This window comes from Scardinius erythrophthalmus, assembly GCF_964197995.2.
Source record: "Scardinius erythrophthalmus genome assembly, chromosome: 2".
Taxonomy (NCBI): Eukaryota; Metazoa; Chordata; class Actinopteri; order Cypriniformes; family Leuciscidae; genus Scardinius; species Scardinius erythrophthalmus.
The window spans coordinates 30,041,951-30,058,776 of NC_138222.1; the positions used below are offsets into that span (position 1 = coordinate 30,041,951).

The window sequence follows — 16,826 nt, forward strand, 5'->3', positions numbered from 1 at the left end:
CCTTCTGGTAAATTTGGCATTCAGTTGAGACACAAAAGCTCTTAGTTTAATGAAAATCTTTGGAAAAGAAGACAAGATGGTTTGTTTAATTAGTATTCATTTATTTAGATTTCTAATATCATATAGTATTGTCCTGTCAACCCATTACAAGTCTTGCCTTATTCAGTGTTGATTTATTGACATGTTTATGTAAGATGTTTTATTAGAAGGTGTGTGAGTGAAAGTTGTCTGAAGTTGTATTTTTCTATTTTATTGCAATGCTGATTGATAATGTAGGACTCTGGTCCTGGCTTGGCCTAAGTTTTGGTGTCTCTAGGTGCTGTGCTCTGTAGGCATGACACATTAATTTCTTTATGTGATACTTTATTTTTTGCATCAAATTATTTGAAGTATTGATAAGCAGTATTGATATCGATACAGGTATTGCTGCACTCTCAATTATAACTGCTCAATAGTGTCGTATGGTTACTTTTATTATACAAGCCATCAATTTTGATGGCTTGTTAGTGTAACCGTTAAGCATAATGGCATTAATGCTATATATAGCGTACATTTAGCCAGATATTTTTTTTTTTTTTTTTTTTTAAAGTAGCTAACTAGCTAAAGCCTTAAGTAGCTGAAATTAAGTTGTCTCATGTCTCTGTCTGCAGCAACACACACACACACACACACACACACACACACACACACACACACACACACACACACAGACAACGATAGCTACCTACATTAACTGCAACATCTTTCCAGGCAGCAGATGGACTAATTGTTTTTCCTGTTGATCAGACAACTTTCACTCACACACCTTCTAATAAAACATCTTACATAAACATGTCAATAAATCAACACTGAATAAGGCAAGACTTGTAATGGGTTGACAGGACAATACTATATGATATTAGAAATATAAATAAATGAATACTAATTAAACAAACCATCTTGTCTTCTTTTCCAAGGATTTTCATTAAACTAAGAGCTTTTGTGTCTCAACTGAATGCCAAATTTACCAGAAGGATCATTATTGGCACAATACTTTAAGCTAGTAACTACTTGTACACTATGTCAGACAATAAGCATCACTTCATTGAACTGCCAGTTTTCCATGTGGAGTTGTGCAGGACATTAGGCTACTTATAAATAATGCCTGACACAGCTAGTTTGCGCACCGAGCAACGGAATATATATTCATGTTACCGGTGGTATGCAACATTATTTTCCGTACGGGACGGCATATGTAAGCCCCGCTCTCAAAATAACAGCATCTGCCTCTGTGTCTGCGAGCATTTGACTGTGATGGTGGGGAGACCACTACCCGTGAGCGAGAGAGAGAGCGGGACGGTCAAATAGCTGTAATCCTGTGGGCTGTGTGAGAAGATAGACTCAGGCTCTGCATGACCTGTTGCTGCTAAACAGGCAGCGCTGTGGGCAACAGTTGGCCTGTGGACTGTTGTTTGACCACTAATGACGTTACGTATTATAACACAATATAGCACAAGCACATAGCAAGCCTCTGTAACGTTACTTAAGTGAAATAAACAATTCAATTAGCCGTTAGCGCACCCTGCTAGCCTGCCTGACAATATGAGGCGTCAGATATCTAACACCATCACACAAATTAGTCAACGTGAGCTAAGTTAGCAAGCTGTATGTTTAATCGAAATATCAAACAGAGTAGGCTAATAACGTGACACCAATCATTTTAATACGGTTTTATCTACTTACCAACAACTCCACCACTGCTTCCTGGCTCGCTGGCGAGTGGCGACCATGACTTGCTTGTCAGAAAGACGTCGTTGGTGTAGACACTTGTCACTCAAGCATGTCTGACCAATGGGGAAGCACCCGCCCCCACTGCGGTACGTTTGTGTCAAAATGATTTAAAAAAAAAACGACTTCAAAACTTTTTTCACTTCATTCAAAAAAAAAGAAAGTTCAATAAAAAAAAAACACTTCAAATGATTTTTTTTTTTTTTGCATTTAAACAGTTTTTTCTTTGATTGAAATTATTTTTTTTTGATTGAAAATGTTTTTTTTTTTGATTGAAGCAACTTTTTTGGGATTGAATAATTAAGACACAAATGTCCTACCCATAACATGGTCCAAACACAAAAAAGATTACTTCAATCAAAGAAAACATTTTCAATCAAAAAAAAAGTGTTCAAGTGCAATTTTTTGAATCTCAAATATTTTTTTGCATTCAAAAACATTTTTTCTATGATTGAAAAGGTTTATTTTTTGATTGAAGTGATTTTTTTATTGAAAATATGTTTTGTTTGTTTGAAGCAACTTCTTTTTTGATTGAATTATAAAGACACAAATGTCCTACCCATAATATGGCCCAAACACAAAACAACAATACTTCAATCAAAAAAGTTGCTTCAAACAAAAAAACCTTCACTTCTATCAAAAAAAACATTTTCAAGCAAAAAAAAATAGTGTTCAAATTGCATTTTTTTGAGTCTCAAATATATTTTTGCATTCAAACACTTTTTTTCTTTGATTGAAACGGGTTTTTTTGATTGAAAATATATTTTTTGATTGAAGCAACCTTTTTTTTGATTGAATAATAAAGACACAAATCTACCTCCATATATGAGAAACATAATTAAATTAAACTAATTATGCCAAAAGTCACACTTCTGCTGATGAAGCCAAGCGCATATGTCATTAAGAAAGCTCTTAAAGAGGATTTATGAACCATTTGCTCATGATCTTCTTGATGCGGTCCATTTGTAATCTCATCATTAAGATTATCAACTGATTTGTTAAGGTACACACTTATAGACTTCAATGCTTTAATTCCTTCTAACAGTATCTGAAGACTTTTTTAGTGTTACTATCTTTTTTTATTTCACACTGATTTGTTGCTGCTTCATTTATTTCAATTTACATAATGAGACTTGAATGCCAAAGAAAAGATTTTATTCTTTGCTCATAATGGTTCTGAGAAGTCGTTCATTTTTTGATGCAGACCTTGGACGCTTGACCATATGTTCGATTCTGCAGCAAAACATTATTATGTATATTTTATGTAAACAATATATATTAAATATAATATATGTATATTTTGTGACTGTTGCACAATCATACACCAATACTCCCTTGATTACTGCATGTGTCCTCAAAAACCTTCACCAGACTAGTGTTGCACAACCAAGTAAACAAAAACATGTCCCTAAAGTGCTGGACATTGTAGAACTTGGATTGAATTGTGAAAAGAGTGAAAACAATGCTGAGACTTGCCTGTCTGGTCCTCTCCCTCAGCGCCTGGTCCTCGTAGTGTGGATGGTTTGTCAATATTCTCCCCGTACACAGTTTAATTCCAGCCAACAGCTGCATGCTGCCTGCAAACACTGCCCGTTTGGGCGTCTTCAATCTGTCGAGAAGAAATAAACATGAGAAAGCTCTGTAACCCACACTTCTCAAGTTTCACTAATATATCAGAACAGGGGATTGCAAAAGGAGACTAGATGTGTAGTGGTGGCATTTATGAGAAAAGGTAAATCTGCAGACATTTATTTCAGGTGAAGGGGCAAATGTGAAATGGTTCAGTGAGGAGGGACACAGTCATTTGTCCACTCCCAACACCGATGTCTGAAACATTAGTTTAAATGAAAATTAGTTTTGAAATCTATTGCAGGCTGAAAAGGCACTTTGTCTGAATGTGATCTTTCTCCTGTCATTGTATATATGTGCATGGCATGTAGAGAAGTGCACAAGCTGTATGTTTTCTTTGTATAGCCTGACAGATGTTTCAGAGACCATCTGTTTATCAAAACATAACCTTTCAAATTCAGATTCAACATTCTATTCCTGACTATCAGCGTCTAATACAGGCAGGAGCCTCCAGAAGAAGAAAAACATTTTCCAAATGTTTTATTGAAAATTAATTTTGTATTGGTATTTTTCATATTCTGACATGAACAGATTGTGACATGCCCTCATCCTCAAAAACCATCAATAAAACTATCAAGTTAAAGGTGCAGTAAGTGATTTCTGAGAAACACTTGATATTTGAAATCAACTCAAACAAACACAGCCCTCCCTTCATTGCTCCATCCCCAAAATCCACAAACACATAATGCAGGAGTGGATTTCTCTTTATCATAGCTGAATAAAAAAATGCTAAGATGACGAACAAACGACAAGGAAGAACCTAAAAAAAGAACATATAGTACACAAGAATATTATAAGCAAGAGTTTGTTGTTAGTCACCAGCAGCACACCAGCTCCAGACAAACAATGACACTCAAAACTGTCCTGTTACTATAGCTAACATTTCAACAAGAGCATATCTTGGTTCTATGAAACATAGCAAAACTAACTCAAATATGGAGCAGAAACAATGAAACTTCTGTGTCAGACCTACCCACTTTGGTCACTCCAACACTGGAAAGCTCTTGACTGACCATAACCTTTCTTTTTCCAGTGATATTCCTCTGACCTTTTGTTCCTCTGTACTTTATGTTATTTATGAGGTCAGATATTCCTCTGACCTCTTTTTCTTAATATTTCTTAGCCATCTCTCTTACTACAGTCTTTCTTCAAATCTCCCTCTTGCTCACTCTCTCTCCTCCCCCATCATGAGTGGACACAAGCCCTACTGCTGATTGGCTACAAGAGTGTCATGGTGCTCGGCCCAATCCACTTTCAACAGCCTGTCTCAGAAATTACTAACTGCACCTTTAAAATAAAATGTGATCCAAACTTAAATAGATCTGCAACCAGAATAAACATATGTGCTGCCCACAATGTCATTTGTGGGATGTATTATTACGGTGACATTTAGAAACCAAGCAAACATTATGCAGGTTATATCTAAATACTTCACATCAAGGAATTTTAACATCATAAAAAAGGTTGCACTGTATATGTATGTATATATAAAACCAAAATAACAAAAAATAAAAAAATAATAGTAAATCAAAAAAATTGTTAATGCTATTATTAATACATTTCAATCTTTCATTCTCTTTTTTCACAAAAAAAAAGAAATAATAAAAAAAAAATAAAAAATTTGGAACTGTGCTAGGTCATCACTTGATGTCTGATCCAATATAATCTGGGTCCCAAAGTAAAACAAGTTAAACCAACCACTGATTAAAAAAACAGCCTCAAGCACTCAAAAGTCCCACCCCGTGTCTGTTTAGGCAATAAAACAAAATATTGTAACAGACATCTTGCTTCAAGGTTGGATGCACCTTAAGCCAAAAACAACAAAGTGTCTGAAGGTTACAGAGGATATGATGGTTTCATCTCGGTCCAGTCTGGAATGAGTTTGATTAAATACTGGATCCATGGCTGAAATGTTTCATTACAGAGGAGCAAGTATGGTCATTATGGGTCAACCATGAACATGGACCCTTACAGGAACTTTGTAAGCCCATTTATCGCTAAGATGGGTGAAGGTCTCTGCACGTTACTGTCTTTCCTTTTATGCAACACAACAAGATTAAATGAAATACATTTTCTCAAATGTATTACCTCGTTATTTCATCTGACTCCATAAATGAAAAAGGTTTTAATGATATCTGAGCATCATTAAAAGTGAGCGAATGTTTGATTATTCTTTTTAACCCATTAAGTATATTTTACTTGTTCAGATTAGGAAACTATGTCGCTCAGAGGTCCTCACTGTTTAACGCGGGTCTCACGTTCACAAGCCCATCAGTTTTGGTCACTAAACAGAGGTAATTGCTATATACCTGAGACCGGTCACATTCACGTTTACACAATCAAAGATACTTTAGTACAGCCCCTATGGAATTGCATACACTTGAATTTAACTTAACGTTTACTTCAGTAGAGGTATGGCCACTATTACAGATATAAGCTGACCAACATTACTTCTCTTATAATAGCTTTGGGTTGGCCATGCCAAATATTAGTCGTCACATTGATGTATGCCAATTAACAACTGGCTGGGGACTACAGCTGGAAATTAGCCGTAGAGGCTAAAGCTGCTCTTTTCATTAAAAGAGGTTGTCCACATTATTATAAACCAATAAACTAAACTAAACTAAACTAAACTAATGTGACGCAAAACTTGCGGGAACATACGTTTAATCTACTTGGGAAAACAATTTCAGAGTCAGTCGGAATAAAATCAAATGTAACAATTTATTATGTCAGCTAAATGTATCATGCCAATTTCATAATCAGTTCAAAGATAATAAATACAAATCATCAGATGTTCTGGAATAAAGAGAAAAGATGCGAACCCGACATTGGAAAATGCATGATGCTGAGAGTCTCGGCCACTCTCAGCATCACAGGCTATTTTGAGCTACAAATCGCCACGAGCCTTCTTCAGCATCTCCATAAATACCCAGACCAAGGCAGAAACCTCTTTTCAAAAGTAAACATGAGTTCACAATGGGAATTTGCATTAATCACCGTCCCAGACTTACTGTGGACAGAGGTTGATTTACATGGGGGCACACCCACAGCAGTTAACAAGATATGTCTAAACTCTTATTACCTTTTGGTTTACTTCTTTGGGAATGAGACCTTTGTACCAGTCGCACTGAGACATTTCAAATGATACCAAACATGTGTAATAATGTATGATAATTATTCACATTAAACCATATAGATTCTTGGGTGAATTTTGGTGATCGCAGCATGAGAGAGAAGGAATGGGGGAAGAGGGAAAGATATGTAGATTAGGATGATTCTAGGGTGAGACTTGCATCTCGAATGGTGCATAAGAGTGAGTTCAAATGTTAATTTCCTTTGTTCTCTCAGAGAGTTGCCCTCTCTTCCAGTTTTTCCAGTCTTACACAGGACAACCTTGTTCTGAGTTCAATAACTTAAGCCTAGAGTCTAAGTGCTACACAAACACACACAATCTAAAATTAACTCATTGTCGCCCCACAGGGGGTACAATAACACACCGTGCATCTCTGTCTGTTCATACCACACACGGAAAGACATTAACATGGGGGACAGACTCACACACACACTCACACAGGGTGACGAACAGCTATTTTCAATCTTAAAGCTTACTAAGACGGCATTGAAGCAGCAAAGACAGAAAGAAAATTGGCTCCAATTTCAGCAGGCTCAAGGAATTTGGCATGACCTTCACTTCTAAGACAAACTTAACATCTGGTCACATATACATGATACATTATGATGCTAGTGGGGAACGTGGATGGTAAAATAAGACATCTGACTCTGTGGAAAGTGAGGGCAGCCCTCAGAGTAGTTTACACACTGAATTGACAGACAGAAAGACTGATGGATCCCCCATGATTCCAAAATAAAATTCTAATTAATTCACTGAAAACATTCTAGTCTATTGAGATATTTTTTAGATGTCTTGTTATGTTATTTTCAGTCTGTGTGTTACATGGGACCTATAACTAAGGTCTAATTATGATTGCTGGCCACATAAGAAGATAAAGAGACAAACTTGTTCCCTTTAACCCCAATTTATTTATTGTTTAAAATTAATTTACAATTAACCCCAGAAAGTTGGAACAATGTGGAAATATAGACTTTGGTATTGGGTCCTTAATTACACTCATAAAAAGACCCAAGACATTAATAAATGTGTTTTGATAAAAAAGATGCAAATGTAAAGTCTCTGTCTATTATGAGCATAATGTACGATTTTATTTTAGTGCGGTTTGGTTTAATATTGTGCTCACTTTGAGACTCATTTGACAGTGTTGACTAGGAGAATCATGGAATGGCAAAATATTCACAAAATATTCAATCAAACTATGTATGAGAAAAACACTGTATAAGAATGGGCCTAATAAACTTCAGGCAAGACTCCAAAGTAATGTTCTCACAGCCACGTCCATTTTCTATCAAATATCGTCCACAGAGAAGCACATGATTACCTACAGTACCACCGACCTCATCAGAGACAAATGATCTCATTGGCCTTCCTCTTCCTTATAAACCTTTTTTCACACTTCTGCCACAGGAAAAGACTTCAATAATAGAGTAATGGAACTTCTGTTTTATCCTTTATTAATAACAGGGACCATAGAGCAGAACTATGGATTTCAAATGCTCAGTTCATCACCAGTATGGCATCTAAACAGCCCTATCTCACTTCAATATTATTTCAAAGGGATGACAAAACAAAGACAAATGGTTTCCTGCTATTCGACACGCATAATAGCATGCATTTTATGGGTTCAGTGGTGAATACATACATATGTAAGCAGCAGTTATTGCAAAAAAAAAAAAAAAAAAAAGATTAGAGTTTGCATTGCTTTCATGTTCTAACTAGACTAGTGAATATATTATACCCATGTAGGCTTTTAGAAATTTTTTTGCATAACATCTTAAAAGCCCAGAGTCTGTTTATACTCCTAAACCTCTGAATTGAATTGTTAAATACCGGTAAGAGTTAAATTCTTAATTTAAATTGATTGACTGACGAAAGTTTCAAAGGTATAATGTATAGGAGAAGATTCATTTGAATCATATGATTTGAGTCCAATGTAAACAATTACTTATGAATGTAAAAATAAATACATTAATAATAATACCAATAATAAATACAATTATAATAATAAAAAATGACTATGCTGCTGCTGTTTAAAGTAAAATTAGCTTTAAATGGTCTCTTTGCACTTGACTTGGCTACATTAAAAATCACCTGAACAATCACGTGATATTTTTACTTATGAGCATAAGGTTAGTGTTAAGAGTGAGAGTTAACTATGTGTAACTGTATTTGGGTTTCCAAGTTTGGCTGGATTTTGGTCTTTGGTTTTGTTCTGTTTTGCAATGACATAATGGGGATTTACAAAATCACCTGGTCTTAAATCTACACTGGAATAATGTCTTTCTTTGAACCAAGGAATTTCTGACTAGACTGACCTTTGACCTCTCCCACAGTGCATAATTTCCTGCTCTTGTGGGTCTCAATGTAATTACTCCATATTGACAAGGGACTGCAATGGCATCTACCAGATTTACATTTAATTTCAGATTTATATTCTCTTATGTAAATGTCAGCTTGTGTTAGGCTGCACCCTGCTGACATTATAAAAATTGATTAACGTCATTAATATTCCAACATGTGGGACATAGAGGGTGGCCTGTGCAGCCATATCTTCATAGACGTCTACCCATGCAGTACATCTCCTTAGACAGAAAAAATGTTTGAATTCAGTAAGCAAATTGAACTACCTCCCATTAGATTGATGTTGATCCACTTTTATAAATACAGATAAATCAGTCCATGTTGGGGCATTGTTGTTTATTAAGCACTCAATCATTTTAAAGGCTGAAATGAATAGTACGGTTGGACATGTCAGTCATGTTCCTTGAGATATATCAATGTCATGGACTTAAACCACTGTGTCCCAGTACTACAACCTCTCAAAACCACATTCATATACCCAGACATAATTGTCTAAATGATCGCTCATTAGACATGGCTGTCATCAGTATCTGCTTTTGATCTGAGTCAGACTAATGAGTACTCTGGACGTTCTGCACAGACCATTTGTCAAAGAGTCTGATATTTTGTCAGAATAAAATGTCACATAAAAATCTTTTGGGTGGTGAATGACATCAAAAAAGTCTGTCAAAACATCAAAAGTGAAGAGAGAGGCAGGTGGTGGAAATATTGAAAGGCAGATGAAAGAGTCAATGACAAATAAGAGTGTGAGAAGCAAATAAAAAATCTTTTAAAAATGTAGTCTAAAATGCCTGTGCCAAGTTCTTAAAAATGTAACCTTTGTCTTCATGATACGATATGGGGAGGAGTACATTTTTTCACAATTACTTTACGCAGACACAAACAGAAATGTTCATATAGCCTTGCTTATAGGGGTCCTATTCTGCTTTTCCATTTTTTTTTTTACTTTAATTAATCTGTAATGTTGCTGTTTAAGCATAAAAAAGATCTGCAAGGCAATAAAGCTCAAAGTCCACTCCAAAGGGAGTTACTTTATTTAACAGAATCCACTTTCCAAGAACTACAATGAACGACTTGTTTGGACTACAATGTGATTTTTCTGGGCTAATGTTGGGCTAATGTCATAATGTTAATAATCTCCACCCACGGAATACGCAAAAAAGGGGACGCGGCCTGGTTGAGCTGCATTTGAGAAGACAGTGTTGACGCTATGTCATAGAGACACTGTTTTGTCCATCCCTTTTCCAAAATTCATTTGTTAAACCTCCAAAGGCTTACCGGAGTAGTTCAAATTTATTTTAAACACTGTTCCTGAACATTATAACCCCAAAGTTTATATGTGTGCTGCACATTTCACGGAAAACAGCTTCTAGAAGTGAGTAGCTGTACAATGCAAGCGACGCTTCTCCTGAAAAGGAGCAGTTCCCACTTTGTCAGGACAATCTGTTGTTTATGGATCACAACTTGTAAGTATGTCTTATTATTTGTAGTTGTGCTTTCTATTAATAGCTACAATTATATGTTTTATGTAGTTGCTATGATGTAAACAAAGGGCAAAGCTTTGCCTCCGCTAGCCTACTAACTAACATTACAGCATTGATTGAGTAGTGTTTACTGTAGCTTTTGTAAGCTCTCACTTTTGTAAGACTGTTCACCGCCCCTTTGTATTAACACAGTTTTCCGACAAATATCATGATTAAATGGTGTAGAACATTGTATCTAAAATGTATACAAAAAACAAACAAACAAAAAAACATACCACTCAGAAACGTCCTGTTAAGTCCATACATGAAATCCGTTCTGGACGATCCTCTTGTTTGTTAACATTTTTAAGTCTGATTCAAGCTTGAATTGGTTTGAAATTGATGCCATCCTTAATATTTACAACTGAGCAGATGAAATTCGCAGTTATGGTAAGGGGCGTGACATTTCCAGAACATACAGCGCCGATCACAACACACTGGGCCAGCTAACCAATCACAGCATATTTCATATTTCGGAAGGAGGGGCTTCATCAAAAGAGGAACTATATGGTGTGTTCGAGCAAGATAGGGGAGAGGGGAGCTGTAATAATGTAAAATAATGTGTTTTTCAAACAATCAAGCATGAAAGCATATGCTACACCCCAATAACAAAACCAAGACTTTGTAAAAGGGCATAATATGACCCCTTTAAATGTCCTTGAGATGGCCAAGGAGCAGACAATGAGATGCACTGTATTACACACATAAACAAACTGGCCAGTGTGGGGAAAAAGCTACATCAGGATGGGATCTGATACCCCTTTTCCAACAGCATGAACCGGGGGGCAAGTTCAGAGCTAGAGCTATTGCCGGTTCAGAGTTGGATCGACTGACAAGCCTTCTAAGAACCGGTTTGCCTTTCCACAGGCAACAGAGCCACCACAGAGCCAGGTCTTACGTCAGTGTATACATCTCATATTTCCCAGCAACGCTAGTGCGCTAGTAACACAAACAAACCAGGCTTTTCGAGATGCATCGGCTTCTCACAGACTGATCGAGGGAGGGATCGGCGCATGACATCAAAGCACTGCGAGAGCGATCCAAAAGCACAAGGAGTCGTATGCTCTCCAAAAACTCCCACAGCACTCTGATCGGTCCGCGCAGCTCCGATGCATCTCGAACAAGCCTTCCATAAATAATTGCAGTTGTTGCATTACTATTGATGCTCATGGATTTGCAAACCTACAGTACATCAGCATCCAAGCACGCCGAATCCAACGCCTCCGTCCAGCTAGCCGTAATTTGCATAGACAGAGATTACAATTGAGCTGCTATTAGCTCGATTAGCTGCTATTTAAAAAATGGTGGTCACAAGTTTCTGTTCGTCTTGTTGGTCATGGTGTAGCGTGGCCACATAAGGGGAAGCTTTTACATAATATTAGTGACTAATAAAATAGCATGTTTAATCACTTGGTTTAATTGTTTTCTCCTAAATGCTGTATTTCGCCCTTCTGTATGTGTCCTTGACCTCAAACCCCATCATCGCGAGAGCTTTCTCTTGACCTTGCGGCACGTGGGACCACATCACCAAACAGGAACTAAACGGTGGTGATTTACCATACAAGGAACCGGCTCAGTTCCCAGTTCGAGAGATTTTGGAAATCTCATTCATAAAAAACAAGGGACCGATCGATCACGAAAAAGGTGATGTCATTTTTTTTTTTTCATTATTTCAGCTGGTCCCTCCCTCCCACTTGTGCGCTAGCTTAGCAGAGTATTTATTTGAGGCAGTTGTGCACCCACTCTGAGTTTTACCTCCTCTGCCATGATGTTCTGTCTTTCCACTAGATTGTATGCAGCTTGGTCTGGTACAGGGTTTTTGAGGATTAACCTCTCCAGCGGTCCGTGAAGCTGCCTACCAAGCATCAATTCTGTAGGTGTTCTACCGGTGGTTTCTTGGTGGGCAGTATTGATGGCATATATCACAACTCAGGTAACCACTGATATTGTCCCACATATGACACAATCATGTTTTTTAATGTCCGATTTATTCTTTCTGTCAGGTTTGTTTTGGGGTGATAACTGGTGGTGAGTTTCTGGATGCTTCCCCATGATTTTCACAGCTCAGACAGTACGTTGGAGGTGAATTGCGCTCCTCTGTCAGAAATGATGTATTTGGGTACCCCTTATCGGGTAAAGATATCTTCCCTGAGAATTTTGATGATCTTCTGTGTCGGAACATCTCTACCCATTTTGTGTAGTAGTCGACTATCATGAAGAGGTAAGTGATTTGTTTTTTTACTGAGGGGAAAGGGTCCCATCAAATCCATACCTAATGTACGACCTGGTTCTGTCACTTGCATGTGCTGTAGAAAGCCGCTGGGTTTGGTGTTTTCACATTTATATTTCTGACATATATCGCAACCCTTGACGTACAGCCAGATGCCTTTACGGACAATAGGCCACCAATCTACTTCTAAGAGCCTCATCAGAGTTTTAAGCGGCCCAAATGTCCTCCCAGCGGGTTGTCATGAAAATAGTGTAAAAATCCAGATATTAAAGTCCCCGTGAACCGGAAGTTGCAAACGACCTTTCTCCAGTGTTATGACGTATTTCCAAGTGAAACGGAATATTGAACAGAGGGCAGAGTTTTACTCGGCGGCTCCTCCTCTCCATCTCTGCTCATAGCAGACTAACTGTTTGAGGGGAGTGGTTAAGCGTTTTCAAACCAATCCTTCAAACCAACGTCACCAGAAAAAGACGCCATTCCAGACCTAGAAGTAACTTTTCAGACTTTGATTAAAGATTACCATGGTAATTTTTTTTTTTTTTCATTTTTTTATATTTACTTGCACGGATTAATTGTTCACCACAAGACAAGTAATATGTGCTAACAAAGTAAATAGGGTCAATTTTGATTTCATGGGGACTTTAAAGTCGGAGGAACAACCAATTGGAATTTGTCTCCATTTTTCTTTACAGGTACCCGGCGATATATAACACCTCCTGGTGGACCTCCAAGGAAATTTGTTTGTCTTGTACCTTTCTGTTTTTGGGGTCCGACTTCAGGTGTGAAATGGTACTGTCATTACCTTGTGCTTGAGAGATTGCATCTAGTGTGTGAGGAATGTCTGATGAACACTTAGACGTTGTTATGGCCAAACAGTGCCCATCTTCTCCTTCCACTGAACCACAGACTCGAGACAAGGCATTGGGACCTAGGTTGAGACAGCCTTTCCTGTGATGTACTTGGAAGTTGAACTGCTACAAACTAAGTGTCCACAGGGTCAATCGAGAGGAGGTTTTGGGACTATTGAAGGCCCAGGTTAGAGCAGCATGGTTGCTGTAGATACCAAACTGCCTCCCTTCAAGATAATGCCTCCATTTTTCCACCGCCCAGACCACAGCAAGACACTCCTTTTCAGATGTGGACTAATTTAGTTCTGCTCCTCGTAATGTCCTTAAAGCATATGCTATTACTCTTTCTCCCTCAGGTGTTTGCTAGGTGATAATAGCTCCCATTCCCACATCACTGGCATCAGTATGCACCTGAAAAGGTTGGTTGAGATCAGGCTGCATCAACACAGGTGGGTCTTGCAACACCTGTTTGATGGTATCAAGGCTCGCTTGGCATTCGGGGTCCAGTCCCATTTTACTTCCTTCTTTTTCAGGTGATTTAAAGGAGCAGAGATGTCGGCAAAATGGGGAATGAATTTGTGGTACCACCCTGCTAATCCCAAAAAGCGTTGGAGGGCTTTAAAGTCTTTGGGAGGAGGATACTGGGGGCAATGGCCTGATTTTTATCGATTTTTATATTGTGTTCGCCTAATGATCGTGAATAGATGATAATATCATCTATGTATACAAAACAGGATTTTCCTCTTAATTCTGCTAGTACCTTCTCCATGAGCCTCTGGAAGGTGGCTGCGGCATTCCTGGGCCCATACAGCATGGAGTGGAATTGGAATAGCCCCTGGTTGGTGAAGAATGCTGTTTTATCTTTACTCCCTGCCTCCATATCCACCTGCCAGTATCCTGACTGCAAATCTAATGTGCTGAACCAGGTGGCACCATCCATGGATTCCAAGATGTCATGAATAAGCAGCATTGGATAAGCGCTCGCGATGGTCTTGCTGTTAAGCCTCCTATAATCCATGAAGAACCTGTAGGAACCGTCCGGTTTGGGGAGTAAGACTACAGGTGATGACCATGGAGAGAAGGAGGCCTCAATTATGCAGTCTTTTAGCATTTGGTCTACCTGTTCATCAATGATCTTTTTCTTGAAGGGCGAGACCCTGTATGCCCTGGATTTAATCAGCATTTCATCAGATAGAATGATCTCATGTTGTTCCACAGATGTTTTACCCAGGACATTGGAGGTGATACGAGGCCAGGTAGCCATCAGCTTCTGTAACTCCTTTTGATTGTCAGAGTCCCAGCCTAGATCAGGGTTAATCAGGGAAGGTAAGAAAGGGTAGTAAATATAACCTCTCTCCATTTCAGGCCATATCTGCCTTGGCCTGCGTCCACGATGGTTTTGGCTACTCTCAGGAAGACCAAGTCTCAGGAAGTCTCATTCATAAAAAACAAGGGACCGATCATTTGGGGATTACCTGTTTTGCTGGCTGTTTTGAGTGCATGTTGGCTGTATCTTGAATTGCTGGATTTCTTTCCTGGAGGACTTTAACAGTCAGAAACTGTCATGAGACTGCTCACCTATTTATCACACACACACACACACACAATATTGAAACGCTGTGAAATTGTTAATTGTATACATGGTATTATTTTTGTTTGTTTTGTATAATACACTTGGGTTTTCTGCTAAACTATTTGTGGTGATATTTTGTTATTTATCCTCCATACTGTTACTTTCTGAAACGGGACAATTGTTCCCTTCAAATAGTGTAAACTCCACAAAATATTCTAGTGGAAAGTTACAATGGTAATCCCAGGGCCTAGCCCCTGACGCAAGCGGTTCTTACTTCTAGACCAGCAATGTTTTGGTGCTACTTGCGAACCACTTTTCCTGGTTCAGAGCTGGTGCTTTGGGTGTCGAAAGACAAAGAACTGATTTGAAACTAGGGTCTGGCTCTGAACCAGCACTTAAACTGCCTTGGTGGAAAAGGGGTATGAGTGCTCTCAAGTTGTGTGGACCTTAATTCTGTGTTTCAAAAGCCCCTTTCACACAGCGTGTTGATCCCCGGAAATTGCCGTAAAATTGCTAGAGTGCCTTCTGTGTGAACAGAAACACGTCCCAGGATTGATGCCGGAATTGATGCCGGGATCGGGACCTAGTAACTAGGGCTGTAATCTCCCAGTCGATTAGTCGATTATTTGGTCGATACGTTCTGGCTCGACCAAAATTCTGATTGGTCGATTTTTTGCCGCGTTCATTTAATCAGTTTTGCCGCGTTCATTTCATCAGGTGGAAAGCACTAATTGCTGATGGGGGTGGTTTCAGAGCACCCCTGTTTCACAGGTAACAGTCTGTCTTCAGAACTCCCCCTTTGTTTTCACTTCTTTTGGATTAGCCCAACCCACTGGAGAAGAGAGACAGATTGAAGAAAGTAGGCTACTAGAAGGTTTGCTGAATATTATTTATTTAATTGTTAGAGCGTTTAATTCATAGTCAGTCAGTCCTCTTCTACCATGTCAACAAAGACATCGGCAGTGTGACAGCATTTTTTTAAAAGTCAATAGTCTATTCGTGTCTCAGCCGCGAAGCTGAGCTCCACAGAGCGGCTGCACAGAGCGGCTGAAATGATAGTGTCTGTCAGTTATTATAATACATATGACAAAAACAATTGTCTAAATTATGTTGCATATTCCTCAAAAGTTCTTGTGATGATATCACTAGTTGACAACATAGTACTATTTTCGGAAATCATAGGCTATGATATTGTGCGCAGGTGCACGTGTTGCAACGCTGTCAGAGCCGACAGACTCGTGTGTCAGACTCATTTTAGTGCAAAATAATTAGGTCAAAAACGATTTAATATACTGCAAATAGCCTACTAGTTTTTTTAATGTTTATTTCTAATTCATTTAGGTGAACAACAAGGCTACCAAGTACTGTGCACAGTGCGCAGCTAATTAATTAATGTTTTTTTCCTAACGGAATTTTTAGCTGATTTTTAATCGAAAATTTCAGGACTTCAGTCGAGCAAGATTTTCTTTGGTTGATTATAGCCCTACTAGTAACATCGCCAGGATCAGTCCCGGAACACGCCCTGTGTGAACAAAAGCCAGGACGAATGCCGAAAGGGGTATTTTGTTGCTCTTAGAAGAAAGTTTGTTCATCATCAACAAAGAAAGAACAAAAAAATGTCTGCAAACTAGAATGAAGCAGAGAACAGGAAGCTCCTTACTATCCGCTTTAAAGATCTGAGATCGTTCGCCAGCTTTGTGGAATGGTACGTGATGCGTTAGTGTACGAACGAATCAGCAAAAAAATGTTTCTTGAGATC

At 38.4% G+C, this 16,826-nt stretch overlaps 1 protein-coding gene across 4 annotated transcripts in view; it reads right to left on the reverse strand.

Moving 5' to 3' along the window:
* dpy19l3 (dpy-19 like C-mannosyltransferase 3) overlaps window positions 1-16,826 on the reverse strand; it is a gene marked incomplete at its 5' end in the record, with an annotated part of 60,886 nt that overhangs the window by 7,717 nt on the left and 36,343 nt on the right. For all 4 annotated transcript variants that reach the window (XM_081393108.1, XM_081393109.1, XM_081393110.1 and 1 more), the window contains one exon: window positions 3,244-3,376. In XM_081393108.1, coding sequence (XP_081249234.1) covers window positions 3,244-3,376 — 133 coding nt within the window. The remainder of the gene's footprint in view (window positions 1-3,243; window positions 3,377-16,826) is intronic.